Genomic DNA, 22,602 nt, shown 5'->3' on the forward strand with positions numbered 1-22,602 from the left:
TTAACGAGCAGCTGTTCTTCTGACACTGGAGGTTCCTGGAGAACAACTGACTCTGGATCCCCCGGATTCTGATGCTGGTTGCACGACTGAGGGCAGCACACACAGTGCTTCGATTTCCCCTCGTCGCTCTGTAAAATGTTTGCGCCAGGGACGACACTACATTCAGAGTCATCTGCAGTGGCGCAGCTTTGAATCGCATCGGTCGTTTCAATGGCAGAATTCATATTTTCAAATGATATAAGTTTTTACAATCTGGACTTGATGAGTTTGTGTCTTAGACATTAATCTCTCTTACTCCCTCTTACTAAACTTACCTTGTAACTAACCCTGTGCAAATGCTTCTATTTATAGACTTTGACCAAGGTGATGTCACACAAGACATGAAAGGATCAAAGGGATTCTAGCGCTAAGCCCCGCCCACATCCGATATGACGGCGACGTGACGTTACCCTAGCGACCACAATGGCGATCCTCAGTTGTTGGGATTGAGTGAAACTTGTTTGGATTCAAACATGTAGCCTGCTGGTCCACTGCTGTAACCCACAGCAAATACTGTTAAAATCCTTCCTTTAAAGTTAGAATGCCAAGCGACCCCCCCTCCGACCCTCACCCACTGTGTTGTTGTCGGGTTTACGGCTGGTAAGCTATGCTAATTTAACTGTTTATGTAGCTTCACTCATTCACCTGCAGACACAGACGGCTATCAGAATGGTCACACGTCGGTATATTACTGGTAGCATTATAAAGTGTTGATATGCATGAATACTTTCTTCGTTTCTGATGAAATTCTACCAGAGTCTGTGTTAATGACAGGGCTGGGGGGATTAGTCCTGTACAAAGAGGTCAACACGGCCCCACAAATGAACTGTATACTAGTAAGCTTTGACAACTATAAGTAAAATTAAGTCAAAATCAGTGAAATATTAATGAAATATTTTAAAAATGCTACATTCGTACCCACATTTCAGTAACAATAAAGCTCAAATTTAGTGCATCGGCAGTAACAGATGTAACTAGACTGACTGAGTACATTGGGGCTCAATGGCTGATGGAGACTGACACATATCCCAGTGATTTTAGAGAAGATCCATCTATGCAAGTCAGTGTCTGGTATTGACTTGGGATCACTACTTGGTCATTGGGTCTCCAGCTGGCCGTGTCTGCAACCGAATATAATCCAGGCTTTAGCTTTCAAATTTCGAAGTCAAATTCTTGGTTTAACCTTAAAAGCTTTGAATGGCAAAATAAGCTTGTATATGGGAAATGGAATATCAACCAAAAAAACAAAAAACAACAACAACAAACCCCTCATTACAAAAACGTTATAAATTGATTTGCATGTCATTGAGTGAAATAAGTATTTGATCAAAAGATGATTTTATATTTGGTGGAGAAACCCTTGTTGGGGTGCACAGCAGTAAGACGTTTCTTAAAGTTAGTCACCAGGTTTGCACAAATCTCAGGAGTGATTTTGGCACACTCCTATTTACAGACTGTCTTAAAATCCTTTAGGTTTCTTGGCTTTCAATTGGCAACTTGAAGCTTCAGCTCCTTCTACAAATTTTCCATAACACTGTAGTCTGCAGACTGGCTAGGCCACTCCATCACCTCAGTATGCTTCTTCTTTAACCATCCTTTTGTTGCCTTGGTGCTCTATTATGACCCACGTGGACAGATGTTTATCTCCAGTTGACTGGACACAGCTGATCTGTTTGAGCCAGAATTCTGGCAGGACTGTGGAGTTTCAAATCCCTAACTCACTCAATTCATTACATTGATTAAATGTGTTTTCTGGATTTTTGGTTGATGTTCTGTAATTTTCCATTGAAATTAAACTACAATAGAATATAGACACTGTTCATTTCTTTGTAAATAAGAAAGCTTACAACAAATTTAGGGGCTCAAATAGCTATTTCCCCCACTGTAGGAGGCAGCAACCCTGTATTATACAAGTTACCTGAGGAGGGCAGCAATGCGGGGATGATGCATGTCTCCGTCGACTCCAATACAAGAAGAAGACAGCAGCCCCTGAATGGGTGTAGCACCCCCTGTTGGGCGATAAGAGCAGGGAGAGAAACGGGATATTGTAGGTTGGCAGCTTGGCCAGGCTGTCAGTGTTTTAATCAGCGCTGTTCGGCTGGAGTTGCACTTCCTGTGCGGGATTTTTATTTTTTCATAGGTTACTTTTAATTGTATTGGTACATAAATGATGGCGTCGCGGGCAACGGACTAAAGAGACTTTTTTTTTTTTAAACCAGTCTTTTAGCCGTTGTAGTCACTGCACTTACAAACAAAAGCCTAGTGCTGGTCTTGCGGTCCTTCACAGAGGAAATTCTGCACCTGCTTCGACTGAAACTGCATCACTGCGTGAAACAACAGTTTACACATATACAGCAAACCTGCAAAGTGGGGCCAAACAGCAAGCCACTGCAGCCAGTTAGCTAACTCGGCTACGTCAAGAACTTTTGAGGGCGAGCTCCTGTTATCAGCTCGGGAAATCAGCCGTGTTTTTTCACTCATTCCGCAGTAACCGCAGTCTGAATAACCGCACACGGGAGGTAAACTTCACACGGTGCTTGCTGCAGTTGGTAAAGTTGGGCATCGTCCAGCTAGCTCCTAAGAAATGCTCGTTTTTTTCCAATGTGACTCAGTGGCTGCTCATGAAGGTAACGTATCGGCAGCTCGGGTGTTGCCTGGCCGTCGTCGCTTTCTCTGTCCCGTCAACAAATAAAGGTCGATCAATCCAAGTTCACCACCTTCCCCATCGGATTTGTCTGTAGTATGATGGGATCTCTGAAGGCTCTCCAGGAGTGGTGTCGGATACAGTGTGAGAACTACAACGATGTGCAAATTAAGGACATGTCTACGTCCTTTCGAGACGGGCTGGCGTTTTGTGCCATTATTCATCGCTTCAGACCAGATCTGATGTAAGTAACCACAAGTGTAACATAAACGCTACTGTAAAATGAAGTTAGAAGCAGGTTAAGTTAACGGTAAGGTTAATCTGTGGTACACTGGTTCTTTTTTGTGTAGGAGCTGCCTCCGTTGAAAGGTATACTGGTTTTTGAGGCGTGACAGGCTGCTAACTGTTTTCTTTTGTGACTGAATTGAGGTTCAGAATTACTAAGGGTAACTCATCCATTCAAAACACCAATGTAGAACAAAACCTGTCAGGACAGAGCCATCTGAACTCATCTGTGCTCTAAAGAAGAGCTGTCAGACTCCTTAAACTCAAAGGCCATATACACGTACAGCCCAGTTTGATCTCAAGTAAAACCATTACGTAATAACATATAACTTAAGTTTTATAATCTTAATAACTACACTGGACCATATTCAAAACTATTAAAAATGGAGACGAAACCACGAACCCAAGTGGGAAAAACAATCCTTACCCCATTCATTTTAAAATAAGCCAACCAACCATTTTTTTCTGTCATGTAATTAGTGATCTGTGATTGCTTAAGGAACATGTGTAATCCCACAGTATCATTATAAGCTACTTGAAGTCTGTGTAACTTTTTTTGTTACAGAGACTGGTACAGTATGAGACATGTTCACTCTATCCATACTTGCAAAAGAGGGCGTGTGCTTGTGCATACACCATACATCATTTTCTATAATTATCTCCATCATCTGTCATTTCATCTGTAATAGAATGCCCAGGATATTTTTACTTTAATGGAATCTGTACGATTGTTATGAGACTGTTTGAAATCAGGAAATCTTAGATATTTGTCTTCTTTGCTTCTGTAAATCATGACAGCATTCTTACAGACACTTTGTATGGTATCCTGTTTTGTACCATAAACAGGACATGTGGTAAACTGCCCCTGTAGACCAGCACTGCTAGAACTAAATACCACAAGATCATATGCATACATAATGTGGTTCACTAGAGTACGGTCATGCATCCCACTTCTCCAACAGAAAATGTTCCAGTGCAACTCACAGCAGAAAGTCATATGCAAAACCACATGGCAAGGTTTTGTGACTAAACTAGAATAATATTTTTTGCCTTTATGATTCAAACAACTTGTACTTTTTAACTTTCCATACATTTTCACATTTACTGCTCCCATGTAGTAATGATGGCATTGCTACAGTAGGAGTAGTGTTGTAGGTTAAAGACAAAAATCCAGTTATTAATGCTTTAACTGCAGTGAAATTAGATGTTTTCATTGTATTTAAGTAAAAATCTAAAAGCACCATACTAACATACCTAAGTATGGCAGTGTTATCTTGGAAGACACGGTTCATTTTTCAACTCTATGTTTTAATTATATTTTGTCACAGCCACTTAAAGAAAAAAAGCCTCCTGTAATGTTGTGAGTTCTGCGATGTGAGCGAGTGTCCAATGTGGCGTGTCAAAGTCATCCTGACAAGCGACGCTCTGCCTGTAACAACACTTCCCTTCTGTGTTTCACACCTACACACTGAGTACAGAGGTTACCACAAAACACCACAGCGTGTATATGTGATTTACAAGGGTTGGGTATAGGGAGGAGGACATGATGACTCGCCATCTTTTTAGTAGAGATTCAAAACAGTAATTTTGTTTTTCACTTGAGTGACAGTGAGCCACCTTTAGCCACCTGTACAAATGACAGCCTGAAACTTTACAGTGCACACAAGCTATCCTGTTTTTGTTTAACGTATGCTGCTGTACACTAAATGTGAATGTGTTTATTTAATTTTTTTCTCTTCAATCAGAATTCACACAATACAATGGTGTGCCTTGAGAAAAGTCCAGATTTCTTGGAGATTTTGTGGCAACTATAAGTTATTAAAAACAAAACCCAGGAAAACTTGCTAGGCATGTGATGCGAGTATGACTGTATTAAACCACAGAAGCACTCTGTCTTCAATTAAATTTTATTAAAGTTTATTCTTTGGGAAAATTGGCTTAAAAAATAAGAAAAGTCTTCACTGGTGTCTGACAAACACAAAATCAGTCAGGATGGTAACCTACCAACACTGATGGTATGCTGTATAACCACTGAAGGTGCTACAAAAAAAAGCAGAAGCCCCACAGATGAGCGATTAGCAAGCGTTTTTACAAAAGAAGCAAATCATAGAGATGATAAACCCTTTGCCCAGTTTGACATTTCTGACCATAAAGCCCGTCTTTCAAGGGCAACTGCCAGTCCATAGTGGTCATCAGTGCCCTACCTGCAGACAGGGGTGATAAAAAGGACTTTCATGCTTCAAGAGACCTGTGAGCATCAGAAAGCTGAGAGCTAACTGTCACAGGTTACTGGAAATGGTCATACGCCATAAGAGTTCCTGAGTGAGCCAGAGACAAAGGCAGGTTCTTCCATAGATTCACCTATGAAAGCCTTGAATTTGAATTCCTGAGGTAGGGCAAAGGCACACCAATGTACAGGAAAAGAGGGAACTTGATTTATAACATCAGGGAAAAAATGAACTATGGATGCTTTGTTGCTCTGAACAGATTGTTATGAAGGGCTAGAATTTTCCCACAGACTGCAGTAAAATGTACCGTTAACCACGTGTCATCCCAGTGGTCTGATAAATGATTTTGGACAGTAAGCATGTGGCTCGTGCTGTTCATCTCTCAGGTGAGCAAACTGGACTGAATGGAAGCAGAGCAAACTTTCACTTAAACAGTGAAGTGGACTTTATCTGCATAAACAGCACAGCAGTAATGCTGAAAGTACAGGAATTAGACAAATCCTAAACTCTGCAAACTGGGAGCTTTCAAGCTTTGCCTCTTTAATTTGTGTCCCAGCATGCCTCGCTGTTCAGCTTTCTTTCTAGCTGCAGCGGCCCTGCTGAACTCCCTCTGATCCAGACAGACAGCCCGTCAGACTAATCTGCGGCTGAGACCTCTGCCTGTCGAACTGGATTTAGCTCTAATGCATGTGCAGGTCATTTGTAGTAGAAGTGCTGCCCTTTACTCTGCAGCCACTGAAGCTTCATTGAAAAATGGCACACTGATGCAGATGAGACTTGGATGGCCTTATCGTCCTTTGGATGACGACTCCTGTCAGTCAGACCAGTGGAGATGGAGTAGATGTGGAGCCCCAGAAGTCATTCATGGCAAAGTTAATGGAAGTGCACATAAAGTGTCTTTTTAAAACTTGTATTTAAATAAAATTCTGTTAATTTATTGCTGCTTTTGTTTTATATTTTTAAAATCTCTAACTCATTTGATGTCTCACCTGCTCCTTGATTAGTGCTTAATTATTCACTGTCATAACATCAGACAATCTTATTCTGCAAAGCTTTTCCAACTGACTAAACCAGATTTAGCGGATGTACTGGTTCAAGCCAGGTTTTGATCATGTGGATTGTCATTACCGCCTCTCTCTCGCTCTCTCTCTCTCTCTCGCTCTCTCACCTAAAATAAACCTTGGAGTGAGACTCTGAGTCATTGTGGATTAGATGTGCATGCTGATCACACACAGCATTTCACCGTCCCAGTCAGTTCTTTTTTTTCTTTTTTCTGTGAGGTATGAAAATGTAAAATCTTTGTTATTTTTGAGTTACTGCACTTTTTATTTTGGCAATGTCTGTTATGCTGACACGGGGGACTCGGGCTGACACAGCCCTGATATTAAAGTTGCTGCTCGGTGCGTTTGTGGCCACGGGAATTAGATTAGAGAGAACAGAGGTCACTTTGTGTGGCTCCAACACGGAGCTCATTCACAGGATTTTGCCTTCTTGAAAGTTCCACATGGTTTCCACAAGCACTCATTGGGTTCATGGTGGGTTTTTCTTATTTTTCCCCCTGCCATACTGTTGTGTCTAAGACCACTGCACACATTTACTTATGCACATTCATCCCACAGCTCCTCAGACATTTTTTCCAGTTTTACTGCAGGATGTTTACTGGTGAGAAACTGGCTTTAGATCCCTGCTCTGGGCATTTTAGAGCAGAGCCTTGTAATTATCGGCCCATCGCTCCTGCTGCTTCTTTCTTTTTGCTCTGGCATCAGGCATCATTTAAGGCCGGTTTTTGAGATTGTCAGCAGTGGTAGGTGGGAGCTGTAACCGCTCACCACTGCAGTTTGTTATGCTGTCAGGCAAATAATAGCTTATAATCTATTTAGATTATAGCTTATAGTCTATAATATGAGTGCAAATAGTTGAGCAAGTTGTATGTAGAAACAGGGCTGCTATAGAACTATGCTGGCTGCCTTATCTTCAGCCTTATCCTAAATGTTGTTGTAACCTTTTTCTGTCATTGCAGAGATTTTGGCTCACTGACTAAGGAGAATGTCTATGAGAACAACCGCCTGGTGAGTCACGTTTACAACTATATGTTTTGTGCACACGTTGTTCTGTGTTGAATGATGTCATTTTGAAACCTGAGTCATTTGGAAATCCCTAGCTTATGTGTAGCCAGAAACATATTATGTGTTTGACTCCTCATAGATGTTGTGGGTGTAAGTGGAGTGTGTGCGTGATGTGAAGACAGACTCTTACTCAATTCTGCTGAAGGGCAGAGAGTCAGAGGGAGGAAGCCAGAGCACTCTGTGTCAGAAAAAACTAAATTCTTGACATAAGCCTGTGGAGAAACCATGAAGTGAAGCTTTTCAGTGCAAAAGTGCAGAGTTTGCAGCTTTGTAAAGCAGTACATCAAATACAGCCTAAAACTTTAAAAATCTGATTTCCTTGACTGTTTTTTTTCCACATGGCTTTGAAGCCAGGAGAACATTGAGGGTTGAAATGGAAGTCTCCTTTCAGTCTGAGCTCAGCTTTGGCAGTTCTTTGTTGTTGTTTTAATGTTTTGTTTTTCAATTCCTGCAGCGTTAGGAGAAGTGAGAAGCTTATAAAGAATTCTTATAAAGGAAGAAAGTAATTGTCACGTCTAGTCTGGAGTGAATATTATGTGGAAAGCATTCTGTTTGATTGACCATGTAAGCTCAATTTGTAAGTTTCATGAGTGTATTTGGGGTTGATTGTCTCCTGGAATGACTTTTGAGTCCCCTTTCATGTAGGAGGTGCTGATAGACTCACTAAATGCTGAATCACTGTTTAGATGTTACTGCTGTCACATGGAGACTCAAGCTAGGAGCTCCTACTGTGCAGGTTTCAAGTTATTGTTAACCTTTAGAATCACTGTGGATTACATTACATTGGTAGCAAATGTCAATGTTGCAGACATTTTCTTTTTTTTTTTTCTTTTTATTGTGTTACACAATTTTTTCAGGTTTTTGATGATGCCTGGTGAGGGTTGATGTGTCACTTGGGTGACACTTTAGGTCACAGACTTTAGAGTGGTCTGTTTAGGAAAGTCATAGATGACAGGGTGACGAGAATTCGAGCCAGAAGGAAGCTGCAGACTTTTTGTGTCACCTCATTTTTGTCATTCATCCAGTGCACCCAGTTTTTGTCTCTGTTTTTAGATTCAAATCCAAAAATAAAACGTTAGGAGTATTTGTCATGGTGAGCCACAGATTTTTCAGCACGAGGTGGAAACTACTTTAGCTTCCCTCAAGTAGCTGTTTTGGTTGTTGGGTTGCCACTACAGAAATAACTATATTGGTTTCACTTCACTCGCTCACCATGCTCAAAAAAATAACAAAAAATAAAAAATCCTAGGCCTTACAAAGTGTAAAATGCAAGAGAAAAGTCTTCCTGACCCGATTTGGGCTGAAAAGTGTTAAAAGATCCATCACTTGGATAGTATCTGACTCAAGGCCTCTGCAGCATTAAATCTCACTACTCTGAGTCTGCTAGCTGTGGATCACTGCAAAGAATCACCATGTACTCATGTGAAGTGGATAACTGCAATAAAATCAATACCTATAATAGCATAATAATAATGATGATAATAATAAATAGATATTAAATGTTACTGAGCAGCACACAGTATTAATGATACATGACGTGTTTGGAGGCAGCTGCCGACCAAGATGGTGTGTGTGTGTGTGTGTGTGTGAGTGTGTGTGAGAGTGAGTGTGAGTGTGAGAGAGAGAGTGTGCTTGTGTTCATAAGGTTTCTCAATTTAACTATCTAATAGTAGGTGTGGGGAGGTTAAGACTGGTTTTTAGAAACCACATGTTTGGGGATTTTTAGATTTAGTTTCACTTTAATTGTGATGTGCAGCATTTGTAGGCCTTGTTGTTTCAGAACCGTGCTGGTATGTTGTTATGTAATGCTGTTTGCAGTATCATTTCTTCACTGGAATTTTTTTCTCACTGCTGGTTTTTCTCAAAGGAATAAATGTAAACATCATGCAAACGGCGGATTGTTGTTTTTTTTTTTTTTTCACTGCATACTTTCTCACACACATCCAGTCAAGCTTTTCCACTTGTTTTGGTTTTATTTATTTCGGCTTGAGATAAGATTTCTCCTGCAGGCTCAGTGCAGTGAGGGGATTTATTTTTTTGTAGGTGCTTAAAGCATTGAAAGGTTAACCACTAATCATTTCCATTCTCCTGAATAATACAGAGACCACACTCCCACAAGTTTCCACTACAACTCCTAATAATAAAGAAATGAAATACTGATAGAAGTCATACCAAGATACCACATTAGGTTTCAACAACAGAACAAGCTGAGTTGTTACCAAATTTGTGCTTATCAAGGTTTTTATCTTTAATAACAAAGAGGTCAGTTTACCTCGCTCTTACTCAAGTTTTGCCTTGTATCTAAGCTCACTGGTTCCTGTCTCATTGCCAACATCTCTTTTTGTTTCCTGCTCTTTCTACTTCCTTTCCCCTTATCCTCTTTTCCTCATTGAAAGGCGTTTGAAGTGGCTGAGACTGAACTGGGGATTCCAGCCCTGTTGGACCCAGAAGACATGGTGTCTATGAAAGTGCCTGACCGGCTTAGCATCATCACATACGTGTCCCAGTATTACAACTTCTTCAACAACAAGTCTCAGGGTGCGTGCAACTGTGTGAATTCTGTCACATACACATGTATAATCTTTTACTTGTTAATGTATATGCTATTACAGACTCAGTAAGCTTTTTTTTTCAGTGATATATTTTAGGTATGAGTGTTTCCTGCAGAGATGTTTTGCATTTGTGACAAACTGCGGTAAATGTGATTATATAAAAGCTGTCTCTCCAGTATCTTCCTTATCCCTGGATTGACTCCTTTTCCATGATCTTGAACTGCAGTTTGTCAAAGTAGTCCTTGTTCTCCTTGTTCCACTTTACCCTACTGCCTACTGGCGTTGGCCAGAGGGGCCGATGGCGCGATATGGCAGCCTCGCTTCTGTCAGTCTGCCCCAGGGCAGCTGTGGCAACCGTAGCTTGCCTCCACCAGTGTGTGAATGCGAGAGTGAATGAATAGTGGCATTGTAAAGCGCTTTGGGTGCCTTGAAAAGCGCTATATAAATCCAATCCATTATTATTATTATTATTATTATTTGCAGCCTCGGTGAGCTCAGTGTTGTGACACATACACCAGTTCTTTATCTGCAGCAGGTTTTGGTTTCCCTCCAGCATGAAACAGCTTGTCAGAGCATATCAGAGATTACTATCCCCAGCTGCACTCAAAGATGCTGGACTATGACTCTGACGGGTTTAAAAAACAAAAGACAGTAAAGGAAAAAACAAACTAGAATGTATGTTGGGTTGGTTTAAAAAAATATTCCAGAGTTTTGTTTTTATGCACTACTGTAGCAATCATCAAAGGAAAAAGTAAATCTTTTTTTAATTGGATGTCGGTTTAGTCTCTCTTGTCTTCACCTTCAACTCTTAAGTGCTGTGATTGGGTCATATCATCATCATCATCCACTTTCTTTGCTGCCTATGCCAGTGAACAAAGAGCAAACACATTCAGTGTTTGATAACTTGAATAAATGAAAAATAAAGAGGGGGGAAACCACAGATGCAACTTGGTCAACTTTACCAATAGGGAGACATGAACCTAGAGGGTTGGGGCCAGTACCTGGGTATATTTGTCACTTTAATTTAGTGGTGCCATTCATGAAAAGTCTCACTTCATTTCTCATTTCATCATAACTCAGAAGAAACTGGACTGCACAACAGCTTAAATTTTGGGTGTGATAATAATGTATACAAGAAATTAGCCATTAACTGGCTTCCCCTTGTTTCTCTACCACAGCAAACCCTCCTTGTATGAAGAGGCTCAGTACTGCTGGTCTCAATGAGCCAGCCCAGAAAAGGCCTGTAACTCCTCTGGAAGATAAGACTGAGGTAAGTATATAAGACTTGGCACCAGGAGAAGCGTTTTATTTTTTTATCTGTTTGGGAATATTAGGCCTAATTAACGTCTAGGAGCTTGACATGGTGTCTACTAGAGTTTGCATGGTAGCAAGCTGTAGATCACTCAAAATACTTTGATTATGATGGCCTGTTATGGAGTGGATAATCCCACTGAAATGACATTTGAAGCCTTGAAAGATTTAACAATCATTTTGCATGTACTATGTGGAGTTATTACATCGTGTAAATCTGCTATTTTTACTACAAAAGTGTAGAATATCCAAATATGGATTTTTATGTCAACTTCCTTATGTGAGCTATGTGTTGCACAGCAGGGGAAAAAGCTCAACAATGGCGGTAGAATAAGTCTATAAAGATAGCCTCTGTATCCTGTCTCTCTTTTCTTTCGCATGCCCTTCAACACCTTTCCTCCATCCCGTACTCCCATGTACTGCTTTTCTCCTCATCACTCCCCCACTTGCCCTTCCTCCCTTCTTCAGATGGAAATTCATTCCACTCCCTCCTCTTCCTGTTCTCCGTCCTCACATCTCACCCCCCCTCCGCTCTCTGGTCCTGAGCCTAGGCAGTAGGGTGGGGGTGGGAGGGTGGGCTTGGAGGTGAAAGAGAACTGTTAGGTCAGTCTTTCTTAACAGTCTCCTATGGATAAAAGACTAACAGTTGTAGTTTCTTAACACTGTGTGCCAAGTTTTGAAATATGCTGCTTCTAACCCCTATATTTACTTAACACCTAGAAAACAAAAAACAAAAAAAATGCAATATCTCAGTCCTAAAGAGTAACTGTATCCCAAATGTGTGACTCCCAGAGCCACTAACCAAAGCTGTTTGGATTGTTTTTTACTAATAAACATCTTTTTATCATTTCATTCTTTTGATTTTTTTTTTTTAACACACTTTTTTAATCAATCAAATTATGTTTTCACTTGAACTCCAAAAATAAGATAACCAAGTAGATGTAGCTAGCTAAACAGAATGAACAATCCACATCCTCAAATCCTGACTCCGTATATGATCTCCCCCCTCCCCCATTACTCTCCATCTTCCCCCTTCCCCTGATGTCTCCTCCCTGTCCCCCTTCCTGCGAACAACATCCCCGGTCGCATGTACTTGCCGATCCAGTCCGTGCAGACAGGCACCGAAGCGGTTGCGGCAGTCAAGCGGAGCACTCTCAGCAGCACCTGCGCCGCCTGCCAGAAACACGTCCACCTGGTGCAGAGGTTTTTGGTGGACGGCAAGCTCTACCATCGCAACTGTTTCAAGTGAGCGCTCCCTTTCTACTCATTTCTCGTGTTGTACGTCCTCACCTCCTCTCCTCAAGGCTTACTCCCTCCCTCTGGGTATGGCCGCCAAACAATTTAAAAACTTGATAAAACAAGACCCGAATTATTGAGTCAAGCTGTGACAGAGGATATTGTGCACTATCGGGTGATGGATTCAGATTTGTGTGTGAGTAAGACGCTTGAACTGGATGCTTTATCTTTTTGTTTTAAAAGAAATTGTCAATTAGAAAACATTTATTACAACTTATTACACATTTATAACATATTATAACAGTTATTACTATTTGTATTTGCCATTGCATTACTTTTTATTTTTTATTTCTTTTAATATCAGTAAATTCCCCTTAGCTATTTGTTTATAAATCTTTTTGTTTTGATTACTTTCAGTAATAGTTACTATGATATGGGTGCTATTTTTCTGATTGAAGATGCAAGAAGTTCAGCTTTTCAAAGAGCTGGTCACATATTTTTGGTGGACACAACAGTTAATATTTCACCCTGAGTTGTAGCAGCTGCACATAGGCTTCACACTACAGCTAAAATTAGCTATCGTGTCAGAACAGGTGTGTCCGGTTTCCTGTGACATCGTGAGAAAGAAATGTTTATGTTTCACCTGTTGAACATTTTCAATTCATATATCTACTGTAGGTGGTGTTTGGTACACATTAATAATGCGTGAATCCTTTTTGCAAACAGGTCACAAAAAACAACTGTTTATTTTTCGTCACACTTCCTGTTTTTGTTTCTTTGTTTTCTCAGGTGCACTGAGTGTCACAGGACACTGCTTCATGGATCCTACAAATTAGAAAGCAACTCTGGGGCACTTGTCTGTGCACATCACCTTAATAGGAATGCTTTATCCAACCAGAATGGCCAGCCCGATCTTAGTAAGAGACCAGCGTCGGGACAGTCTGCTAGGACCGGTCGCAGCACAGTTCCTCACACGGCGCCCTCTGATGGCTGCCAGGCAAAGACTCCAGTACAGGAAACGAACGATTCTGACGTTCCAGCCGATGACTCAGTCACGGTCGCTCCCGTTACAACAAGCAAAGACGGTTTAGAAAAAACAAATGAAGACAGTACCAGCGAAGCAGAGGAGAAACCACGATCTGCCACACCTCCCAACCCTTTCGATGAGAGCGACGATGAAGAGGAGGAGGGAGAGAAAGAAGAAGAAGAAACTCAAACACCAGCCAAACACACAGCAAATGGAGACCTCCCTTCTACACCTCACGTTGAGGTTACCGGTCGGCCAGTGCCTGCACCCCGCCGGGTTTCTGATCCCATCCCTCCACCTCGCCCTGTGCCACGGGCTCGACTCTCCCGCACAGCAGACGGTCCTGCAGTCGGTAAGTAGTTTTTGCACAGTAAGTTTCTAAAAATAGCAGAATCATTTGTTTATAGTCATGCTCAACGCTTTTCCTAATATCACAGGTGAAACTCAGAAGCTTCCACTTCCTCCCAAACCCAGAGGAAGGTCACAGTCTCCTGCAAGGTAGCTGAATTTATCTTAAATGCCATTTCACGTTCGTTAATCACACCTCCATAGTGTTTGTCATGTTGTTGCAGTGTGTGCTGTAATTGTTTAACCCTCCATGCTTCCATGTGGATGTACTTTGTTGTCTTCCTCTGTGTGACCCTCCCTTCCATCACTATCTGTGTTTCACTGTTCAGTGGCACCCATAAACCCAAAGACCCACCTTGGCTCGCACTGGTTCAGTCAGAACCCAAGAAGAAGAAAGCACCAGCCCCTCCCCCTCCCCCTGCTGGACTGGCAACACCTCCAAACACAGGCTCTTTGTCCTCTCTCAAAGGGGAGGGCTCCAGACCCAGCACGCCCCCCCAGTCCTCCAACCCGTTCGAGGACGACGACGACGAAAATAACGAGGGAAATGGGGAAGAAGGGAGTGAGGGAGGAGCACCTCCAGCTACGGTGGTGTCTAGTCACCCATGGTACAGCATCACTCAGGCAGCAGACGCAGTGGGTGCAGACACTCCCACTAATAAACGAAGTTCATCCCGCTCTGTCAGTCCTGCAAGCACCAAGAGCAAGAAACGGCCTGCACCTCGTGCTCCTCGGCCACCCACCGGTAACCAAGGTCAGTTTTATCAGAACCACAAACACCAAGAGCATCCCCTTTGTGCTTTACAAGTATCAAACAGTAACTTAACTATTTGATGTTTTATCAAATGTTTGTAAAGAAATTACAGAAAGAAACACAGGTCATTTTCTTTAGTGTCACCTGATTCAGTGGGTTTCTAAACTCAGTGTAAACAGCTGAGAAATTTGAAGTTTATAGATGAAAACACCAATATGACTGTGCAGTTAAACTGAATGAAAGCAGAGTCCCTTATGAAACATGGCTGTGCCCAAAATTATGCACTAGGATTGACTTTTTCAGGGGGCATACTCTTTATATCACTTATCCATATTTTTGTAATTTATCAGTACTTGACTCATCGTGAATGAGGTCATTTCGCCATGGAAATGTGCTTCTAACTTGTAACACAGCTCTCAGGAAGTGATTGATGATGAGCTAACTAGTGTGTCTGGAAAAGACAGATGCGTCTAAATATGCTGAACAATAGTAGAGACACTGAACACGCAGTGCATGGTACTTTTCATAGTAACATAAGGGTCACCATTCAGAGCCATCCTGGTAATGTATTCGGGCAGATATGTGCAACTACTGACAAAGTGTTTGTTGTTGATTGGCTCTGCAAGGGGTGCAAGCACTATTGTGCAACAGAATTTCCTCAGTTTATTTGTTCACTCTCTATTTATGTCTCTAGTTAAACTGCCAGGTATATGGAGTTACATGTAACAGGACAAAAGTAAATTCATATTTGATTTTCAGTTGCAAAGCCTGATCGTCATTGATCAAGACTGAAGTTTACAACCCAGTGATTTATAATATTGTGCCTTACTTTCCATTTTATCCATTTAATAGATAAAAAGCACATTTGTCCAACTTTGAGCATCCAATCTTCAAAAATGTGTGCAGTATAGAAGTGTGAAGTGTGTGTGCTGTTGTTAGTCACTTTAATCCTAGATTAGTTTGTCTGATGTAAAATTAAACAACCTCTAATTTAACAGACAAGTTGTCACTTCAAAAGAGGTGAGCGGAAACTATGTACACAGCTGATAAAAATAGTAATAATAAAAAAAATTATTCTAAAGAGTCACAGACTAAAAATAGTTGAAAAGAGATGTGTTGCTAATAGATGCTAAAAATAATGTGTTTTCTTTCCCCTTATCCTCGCTTTATTCCAACATTTCAAACTACTTTATTCCTCTTGAATTTCTTCTGTCCCTGCTGTTTTTTTTTTTTTAAATTATTTCAAAAACTTTTCTCTTCTTCAGCTCTCTCTCATTCTCAGTCCTCCTCTTGCTCCCCCTCTCCAGCTCTCAGTACAGAGAGTTTGTCTTCAGGCTCAGACTACAGCTCCTCTCAGCTCCCTTTAGCTGGCGGTGGCAGCAGCGACCAGGAACACAACTTCACCAAAAGCGTCTCCGAGCCTTCCATCTGCTCACCGAACGACTCCAAGCCTTCCCCTTCTTCCTCCTCGACTGAGCATCTCCGTCAGCCTTCTCCAAGCCCCGCCCCTTCTCCAGTACCAGCAAATGCCAGCTCAGCTCCAGCCACTCCACAGACCAGTCGCAACCCAGTGACCAAGGCTCCTCGACCTCCACCACCACGACCCAGCAACCCCAGCCCACTGGCCTCAGAGGCCACCCAGTCACAAAACAAGGTAATGGCGCCACCTCCAAACAGAAGACAATTTATATATCAATACACTTTGCACATACTAAAAATCCAACTGCATCTTTTCTCTTTTTAGCGGATATGTAAAGAGAACCCCTTCAACCGAAAAGCTTCGCCCTCTCCTGCCAATTCTAAAACCAGACCGCCAAAAGGCCCCCGTCCTGCTAGACCCCCGGCTCCCGGTCATGGCTTCCCACTTATTAAACGCAAGGTAAATAACCCCCCAAAATAAAAACGGACTAATTAAAAACAGAAATAAACCCGACAGAAATGACATCATCACTTAAGAGTAAAACAGATGAAGTAGTAGTCATGTGATTCAAACATCCTTCCAGGTGCAGTCAGATCAATACATCCCAGTTGAGGACATCCATGGGGAGATGAGTCAGCTGGAGAAGCAGCTGGATGAGCTGGAGCAGAGGGGAGTGGAGCTGGAGAAGAAGCTCAGAGACAATCCAAACGGTATCACATTACAGCACTTTAAGTCCAGTGAAGACCAGCTTTCTGTTCTTTTTGTTTTGTTTTTTTAAAATAGTCATTTCTAAGTAATAAAAGCAAATCTGCTTCTCTGTCAGAAATGACAGGAGTACTAATATTTGTTATTCACCCTTTCTTCATTTAGATGAAGATGAGGAGCACTTGTTGGTGGACTGGTTCACCCTAATTCATGATAAACACCTTCTTGTCCGACGGGAAGCTGAGCTGGTCTACACGTAAGATATAAATTTTACAGTTTTGGAACGTCATGGCTGGTTTTATTTTTACATATAAACCCTGTAGACAGATGCTCAGAATAGTAAGCGTGAAGTTATATTTTTGAACTTATTGTTGGTTAATGTGTTGCTCTCTGCAGGGCGAAGCAGCAGAACCTGGAGGAGAGGCAGGCTGATGTGGAGTACGAGTTGAGGTGTCTTCTCAACAAACCAGGTATTTGAGACATTTCCATCTGTATAATAACTGGGTTAGAACGTTATCCAGACTGGCCTTTCTCACATGTAAAGGAAGGTAAAAACCATTAAATGCCCAATCCAGTTTCATTTCAGTGGCTCCCAGTAACTATATTCTGTAAAATTATTGTTTACATTATTGAAGTACTCAAAGAACTTAAAAAAAAATCAATCTTCAGTTTGAATTATTAAGAATCTCTTGGTTAGTTTGTGCAATGAATGAAATGTCAGTATCTCCAGCACTCCAAGACTTATTAATCAGGACTCCCTGCTGACCTGACAGGATGGTGGATGTGCATTTAGTTTATAGTGAATGCTGCTCTGCTTTTGCATCAATAATTTATAAACCTTGTGAACACCTACAACGTGTACGTAATTGAAATAAAACAACAGATTAAATTATTAATCATGCTCTGCTTCTTCCATTTCTTCTTTCCTCTCATCAGAGAAAGACTGGACCGAGGATGACAAGAGTCGGGAGCAGGAGCTGATGGCTGAGCTGGTTACCATCATTGAACAGCGCAACCAAATAGTCAACAGCATGGACGAGGACAGGCAGAGGTAATCGAGTACAGACAGTTCATGTGCATCTGTGTTGTGTAGAGACTGGCAGGAGTCTAACTGTGGTTCTGTCACAGGGAGGAAGAAGAGGACAAACTTATGGAAGAGATGCTGAAGAAAAAAGGTGCGATGATGTTTCATTAGATTCATGAAGGCACTCTTTTCCTTCCTTTAAATTTTTAATGCAGTTTTATTTCTTATTTTAATCCTCATCAGACTTTCAGAAGGATCCAGACAGCGATCGCCAGAAGAAAAAAGGGGCAAAGTTTAAACCCATCAAGGTGCTCAAGCGTCTGAGCCATAAAGGAGAACCGGGAAAGAGTCCCAGCCCGCGTAAGGAGAAGAGCTGAACAGCAGAGGACACGTCTAGCTCAAGAGGATATTTGAAGGACTACTATTTTAAGAAGACTAAAGAATTTTGATAGAAGATTATGACATCTCCTCAAACAGTTTTAAAGCACCAAGACTCATTCAGTTGCCTTTTAGTGTCTGACAGCAAGTGCTTTAAAAAGTTTAGGCTCTGAATATTCAAACTAGTGGCATGTTGGGTGGGTTTCTGTATTACTGCACTGATTACTTTTTGCTTTAACATCCCTGCATTGCACAGTGACTCTGCTCTATAGGCCTTCAGCAAAGATGTGATATATCAGCTTACGTTGATCCCTGATATCCTTGAGTTTTTAGTTTTACTTACACCCTCTTGAGTAGTGGTCTCCTTTGCTCCTTCAAAGGTGCACGTATTTGAGGTTTTATATCATGTTTGGGTTGAGCCCATGGTACTAGTAGCAATAAGTTTGTCTTTTTTGTTGTTTTTTTTCCCCGATGAAACTTGCTTGAAACTGCAGCATCTACTCTTGAAAAGCTCAATCAAAGACTTCTAGCTGCTATATATACACATATATTTTATTTGTGTTTGTGTATTTTAGTTTCTTCAGTAGTAGTTTTACAATTGTGTTGGTGCTTGTCATCAAAGCATTACACAAACATAGATATAGTATTTATAAGTGGGTTAGACTGGAGGAGAAAATTAGACGAGTAACGAACTGCAGACAAAAAACAAACTGCCGGTTAGTTTTAAACGGGACTTATTCATTTTCCAAGGAAAAGCAGGATAGGTGTCCTTTTATTATGGAAGGTAACAGATGCAATATTGAATTTCAGAAGAAGAAAATATACAGTATTTTATCAACTGTAGCAAAAGCCCAGTTTATAACGGTTTTAACTATCGAAGGATGGACCTGAGGTATGCAATCATTAATTTATATTTTACTATGCCTTTTTGTGCGTGTGTGTTTTGCCTTAGTTTATATCGAGTGCCATTTATTTTATTGCATACATCGTTAGTTCGAGCTAATGTAAACGCGTTTACTCATTCTGTTCGTGTTCTCGTCTCTTAGATGATGTATTTGTCTTGTGTGGCTGTGTCTGTTGTCTGTTTCTGCTCTGTGCCTAACTTCCTGTCCAGCTGAAACAAAGGGCTTCTGTGCCACCACATTTTTGTCATCTTGTACATTGTCCTAAAACGGCAGCAGGACTGTGTGAAATACTGACACTGGGAGGCAGAGGAATAAAAGAAATTCACACAGTTGGGTAGATGTGTGTTGTATTCACTGGCGTGCGCGTGTGTCTCTGCTCTGACTGAAGGTATGTCGCTTGCTTGAAGAGAAGCAGACCGCCCGGTCAAAGACAACAGTCAGTCTTCTTTGTTGGCTGCATTTTCTGTCCTCTCTGCGTTTGTATCAGATGTGGGAACGTGGGATTTTTCCATTATCTCCAATTCTCGTAATTTCTGTTATTAGAGCCAGGATACATTTAAGTGAATCTGATCATATCTTAGTTCAATTTAAACTGCTACTGATCTGTCTCGTCACTGAGAGATAGAGATATATATATATATATATATATATATATATATATATATATATTAAAATACAATACTAAATGAACATAATAGTGGCTGAAAGCACGTTTACCTGAGATATCTCAGTGTTGATGATGTAGATATAATCTTTCTCCTGACCCAGGGAGGCCATGTCTTCCAGAAACTGTTGTCTTTCCTGTATTTCATTCAGAACTGCAGGAAAAACAGAACGTGTTCTTACTCTGAAGGTCAGTGAGCACATTGATCTTGTCATAAGGCTCAGAAAATATTCCCTACAAAAACAAATTTCCGTTTTTCAAATGTATCTTTTGTTGCACTAAAAACACCCCAAGGTTCCATGCACTTCTATTACAATCTAGAAGGCAGACATTTCTGGAGCTGAAATCTACAAAACAACTCCCAATAAAAGAATTTAGATTGATAAACAGCGCTACAGGCAAGAGGAAAAATTGGGGGTTAAACTGTCCCTTTAAGATTCAAATATGATGCTGGTGTAACCGCTCCACCTCATTGTTTTGCTCTGCAGTCAGCCTCACCTTCCTGATAGCGATCCATCTTCTTTGGTATTTCTGAGCTCTGATGTTGAGGAGGCTTCTGAGAAGATCCCGCTCCGGGCTGCTCGGTCCCATGTGCAAAGATGTTCTGAAGCTTCCTCTTCTCTTTCTCTAGGTCTCCTTGGGTGACATGAAGAAAAAGTTCCGAAAAACAGAGCCTGACTTTTTCTCAGAGTGCAGAAAATGGAATAAATGAAGAAGAAAAGGAAAGAAATGGGGAAAATTGAAGGGATCGATGACATGCAATATACACATAAACTGAAATTTATGTCAGTTTCAAGAACGTACGTGTTGGACCAGGACGAAACTTTTCTCTCTCGTAGCTGTTCCCAGACCGACATGCCTTGGCGGTGCGTTTCTGAGTGTGGACTGGCCAGTGTTTCTGGACAGATTTACCAGGAGAAGACTGTGCCGGATCAGAGGTGAAAGGCAAAGCTGTTTCATCTGAAGGAGAAAATTTTACAGCAGCAAAAGTTTTTTGTTTACAAAAAATGAAGCGTTGCTAATTGTGGATGCTTTTTTTCAAACCCCATATTTGAAGTGTGGGACTCTTCCCGACAAGCTTTGCATGATTCACAGTTTAAAGAAACTGAACAGTGAACTGGGCTAGGCCGAGGTTCTCGATCATTTGACAGGGGTACAGAGTATAAACATAGCTTCTCCACACTAGAAGGAGTCAGCTGAGGAAGATTGGGCATCTGAATAGGACGGAGAGGTGTTTTGGTAGTGTCTGGGAAGAGACCCGGAACAGACAAGCTATGGACATTGTGTCACTTGGCTTGCCAGGGAATGCCTTGGAATAAGAGGTGGTGGCTGGGAGGAGGCAGATCTGGGCATCTCTGCCTAGATCTCTGTCCCCCAATCCAGACCCTGGGTGTCTGCTCCTTACAAACAGATTTGAACAGCAGGTGGGAGTTACAACGTGAACCACATAATTTAGGCAACCATATCAGGTACACCTGCTCTCAGCACATCATGCCCGAGTGTTAAATCAATCTGAAGTCCAATAGTAACAGTATATGGCACCATAAGGGCCAAAATCATGATGGTATTTAGCAACAGGTCATATGTACAGAGTGGAATATTGTTATTAACTTACAACTATATCTTAAGTATAAATATAAGAAAATACTCCATGAGACAGTATCAGACCTTTAACAAACTTACTCTTTGGCTGATTGTTGATCTGTTTTCTCTTGAGGCTGGTGACCCTTGATTCCTGCTTCAACACTGAGCACAGAAACAGAACAATAAGAGTACACAGCACAGGCCTCAGCAACGGTAAATGAAACACAGACACAGCTCTATAGCGGGATCATAAATTCTGAGACCATGCTGAAAATCTCTCATATCTTCATAAAATTTGAGGACATGCAAAATGAAGAACAAATGTTCTGACCACGAAAAGCTCACATGGTGTGTTTACAGGACTGACAATGACACTGAAGTGCCTCACACTCAGAGTGAAAGACGCTGGTGGGTATATTCAAATCTGGAAACCCCAACTTCCCTCTGACCCAGGACAATTTATCTGAGGTTTTAACTCCAACATGCCTGAAACCTTTGGAGGAACTGCTTGAAGACGTAGTAAGTAATTCAAAACTATCAACACATCAAGGTTGAACAAAGCTGGGCAGTCTGTGGCGGGCTGATTCCAGCCTGTCAACACTGTATTTCTAGTTCAAACTGCTGCACTGATATCATCATGTATGCATGCTAGAATATGCTAGAGCAAAATTTAAGGTTTTTATTAATGTTTCTTTAGTGAGCTCAGATTTTTTGGAGCACAGCTTACATCTCAGCATGTCCTGGGTCTCCTTGCTGAACTGTGTGGCTCTTGGGCTGTTCCACAATCCCCTGCTAGCTGAAGCCTGTGAGGAAGTTTCCATCTGCAAACTAAAACACACAAATTACAACCCAGAAAACCATTGTTTTAGTTCAATTTATGATGCTGTTATTCCTGAATTTAACGTGAACTTCATCGCTGTGATCTATGAATGACTTCAACACGACCTAAAGCTTCGGAAAAAAACCCGTTAATCTACGAGACAAATATTGTAACTAAATATTATATTAATAATCTAATATTAAACACTAATAACATTATTAAAGCTTACCTCGTTGTTTTTTAAGGAAAGGCCAGTCTTTAAAAAAGGAGACCAACTTCAAACTCAGGAAGACGGCAGTAACACTATGTTGCTATAGCAACTAAATAACAAAAGCCCTGTTTTAACTCACTGAAATATGTTTTTAAAAAAAGGAAAAAAAGAGGGAAAGACAGAAAATTATTACTATAAGACTCCACGTTTTTAAAATCTTTTTTAAAAGATATTTTACGCTTACCAATGGTTTCAAGACAGTGGTGCAGTGTCAACTATGGCCACTAGAGGGAGACAGATTATTATTTTTTATTACCGTTTTAATGGCTTCCATCAGTTAT

The 22,602-nt window shown here is 41.1% G+C and overlaps 2 protein-coding genes across 4 annotated transcripts; one reads left to right on the forward strand and one right to left on the reverse strand.

The window, feature by feature from the left end:
- Positions 1–442: 442 nt before the first annotated feature.
- micall1a (MICAL-like 1a) lies at positions 443–19,312 on the forward strand. 3 transcript variants are annotated; one of them, XM_085410638.1, is made up of 18 exons: positions 444–639; positions 1,928–2,666; positions 2,781–2,927; positions 7,217–7,265; positions 9,719–9,860; positions 11,053–11,144; positions 12,291–12,430; positions 13,211–13,800; positions 13,886–13,946; positions 14,126–14,550; positions 15,816–16,204; positions 16,295–16,429; positions 16,554–16,680; positions 16,841–16,931; positions 17,072–17,145; positions 17,612–17,726; positions 17,804–17,850; positions 17,943–19,312. In XM_085410638.1, the coding sequence occupies exons 3-18, from the start codon at positions 2,782–2,784 to the stop codon at positions 18,074–18,076; spliced, it is 2,757 nt and encodes a 918-aa protein (XP_085266764.1). In that variant the 5' UTR covers positions 444–639; positions 1,928–2,666; position 2,781; the 3' UTR covers positions 18,077–19,312. The 3 variants fall into 3 exon arrangements, with proteins under 3 accessions (XP_085266765.1, XP_085266764.1, XP_085266766.1); XM_085410639.1 differs by having other exon boundaries at positions 443–639; positions 1,928–2,927; positions 15,858–16,204; XM_085410640.1 differs by lacking the exons at positions 1,928–2,666; positions 2,781–2,927.
- lg6h22orf23 (linkage group 6 C22orf23 homolog) lies at positions 19,128–22,353 on the reverse strand. The gene is made up of 7 exons (XM_085410641.1): positions 22,280–22,353; positions 21,958–22,058; positions 21,330–21,392; positions 20,451–20,606; positions 20,145–20,282; positions 19,700–19,800; positions 19,128–19,515 (listed from the first exon to the last, which is right to left on the reverse strand). The coding sequence occupies exons 2-7, from the start codon at positions 22,049–22,051 to the stop codon at positions 19,420–19,422; spliced, it is 648 nt and encodes a 215-aa protein (XP_085266767.1). The 5' UTR covers positions 22,052–22,058; positions 22,280–22,353; the 3' UTR covers positions 19,128–19,419.
- Positions 22,354–22,602: the final 249 nt, after the last annotated feature.

Source organism: Rhamphochromis longiceps, linkage group LG6, assembly GCF_057381845.1.
Source record: "Rhamphochromis longiceps isolate RC_006_pf linkage group LG6, R_longiceps_female_GT1.1, whole genome shotgun sequence".
NCBI lineage: Eukaryota > Metazoa > Chordata > Actinopteri > Cichliformes > Cichlidae > Rhamphochromis > Rhamphochromis longiceps.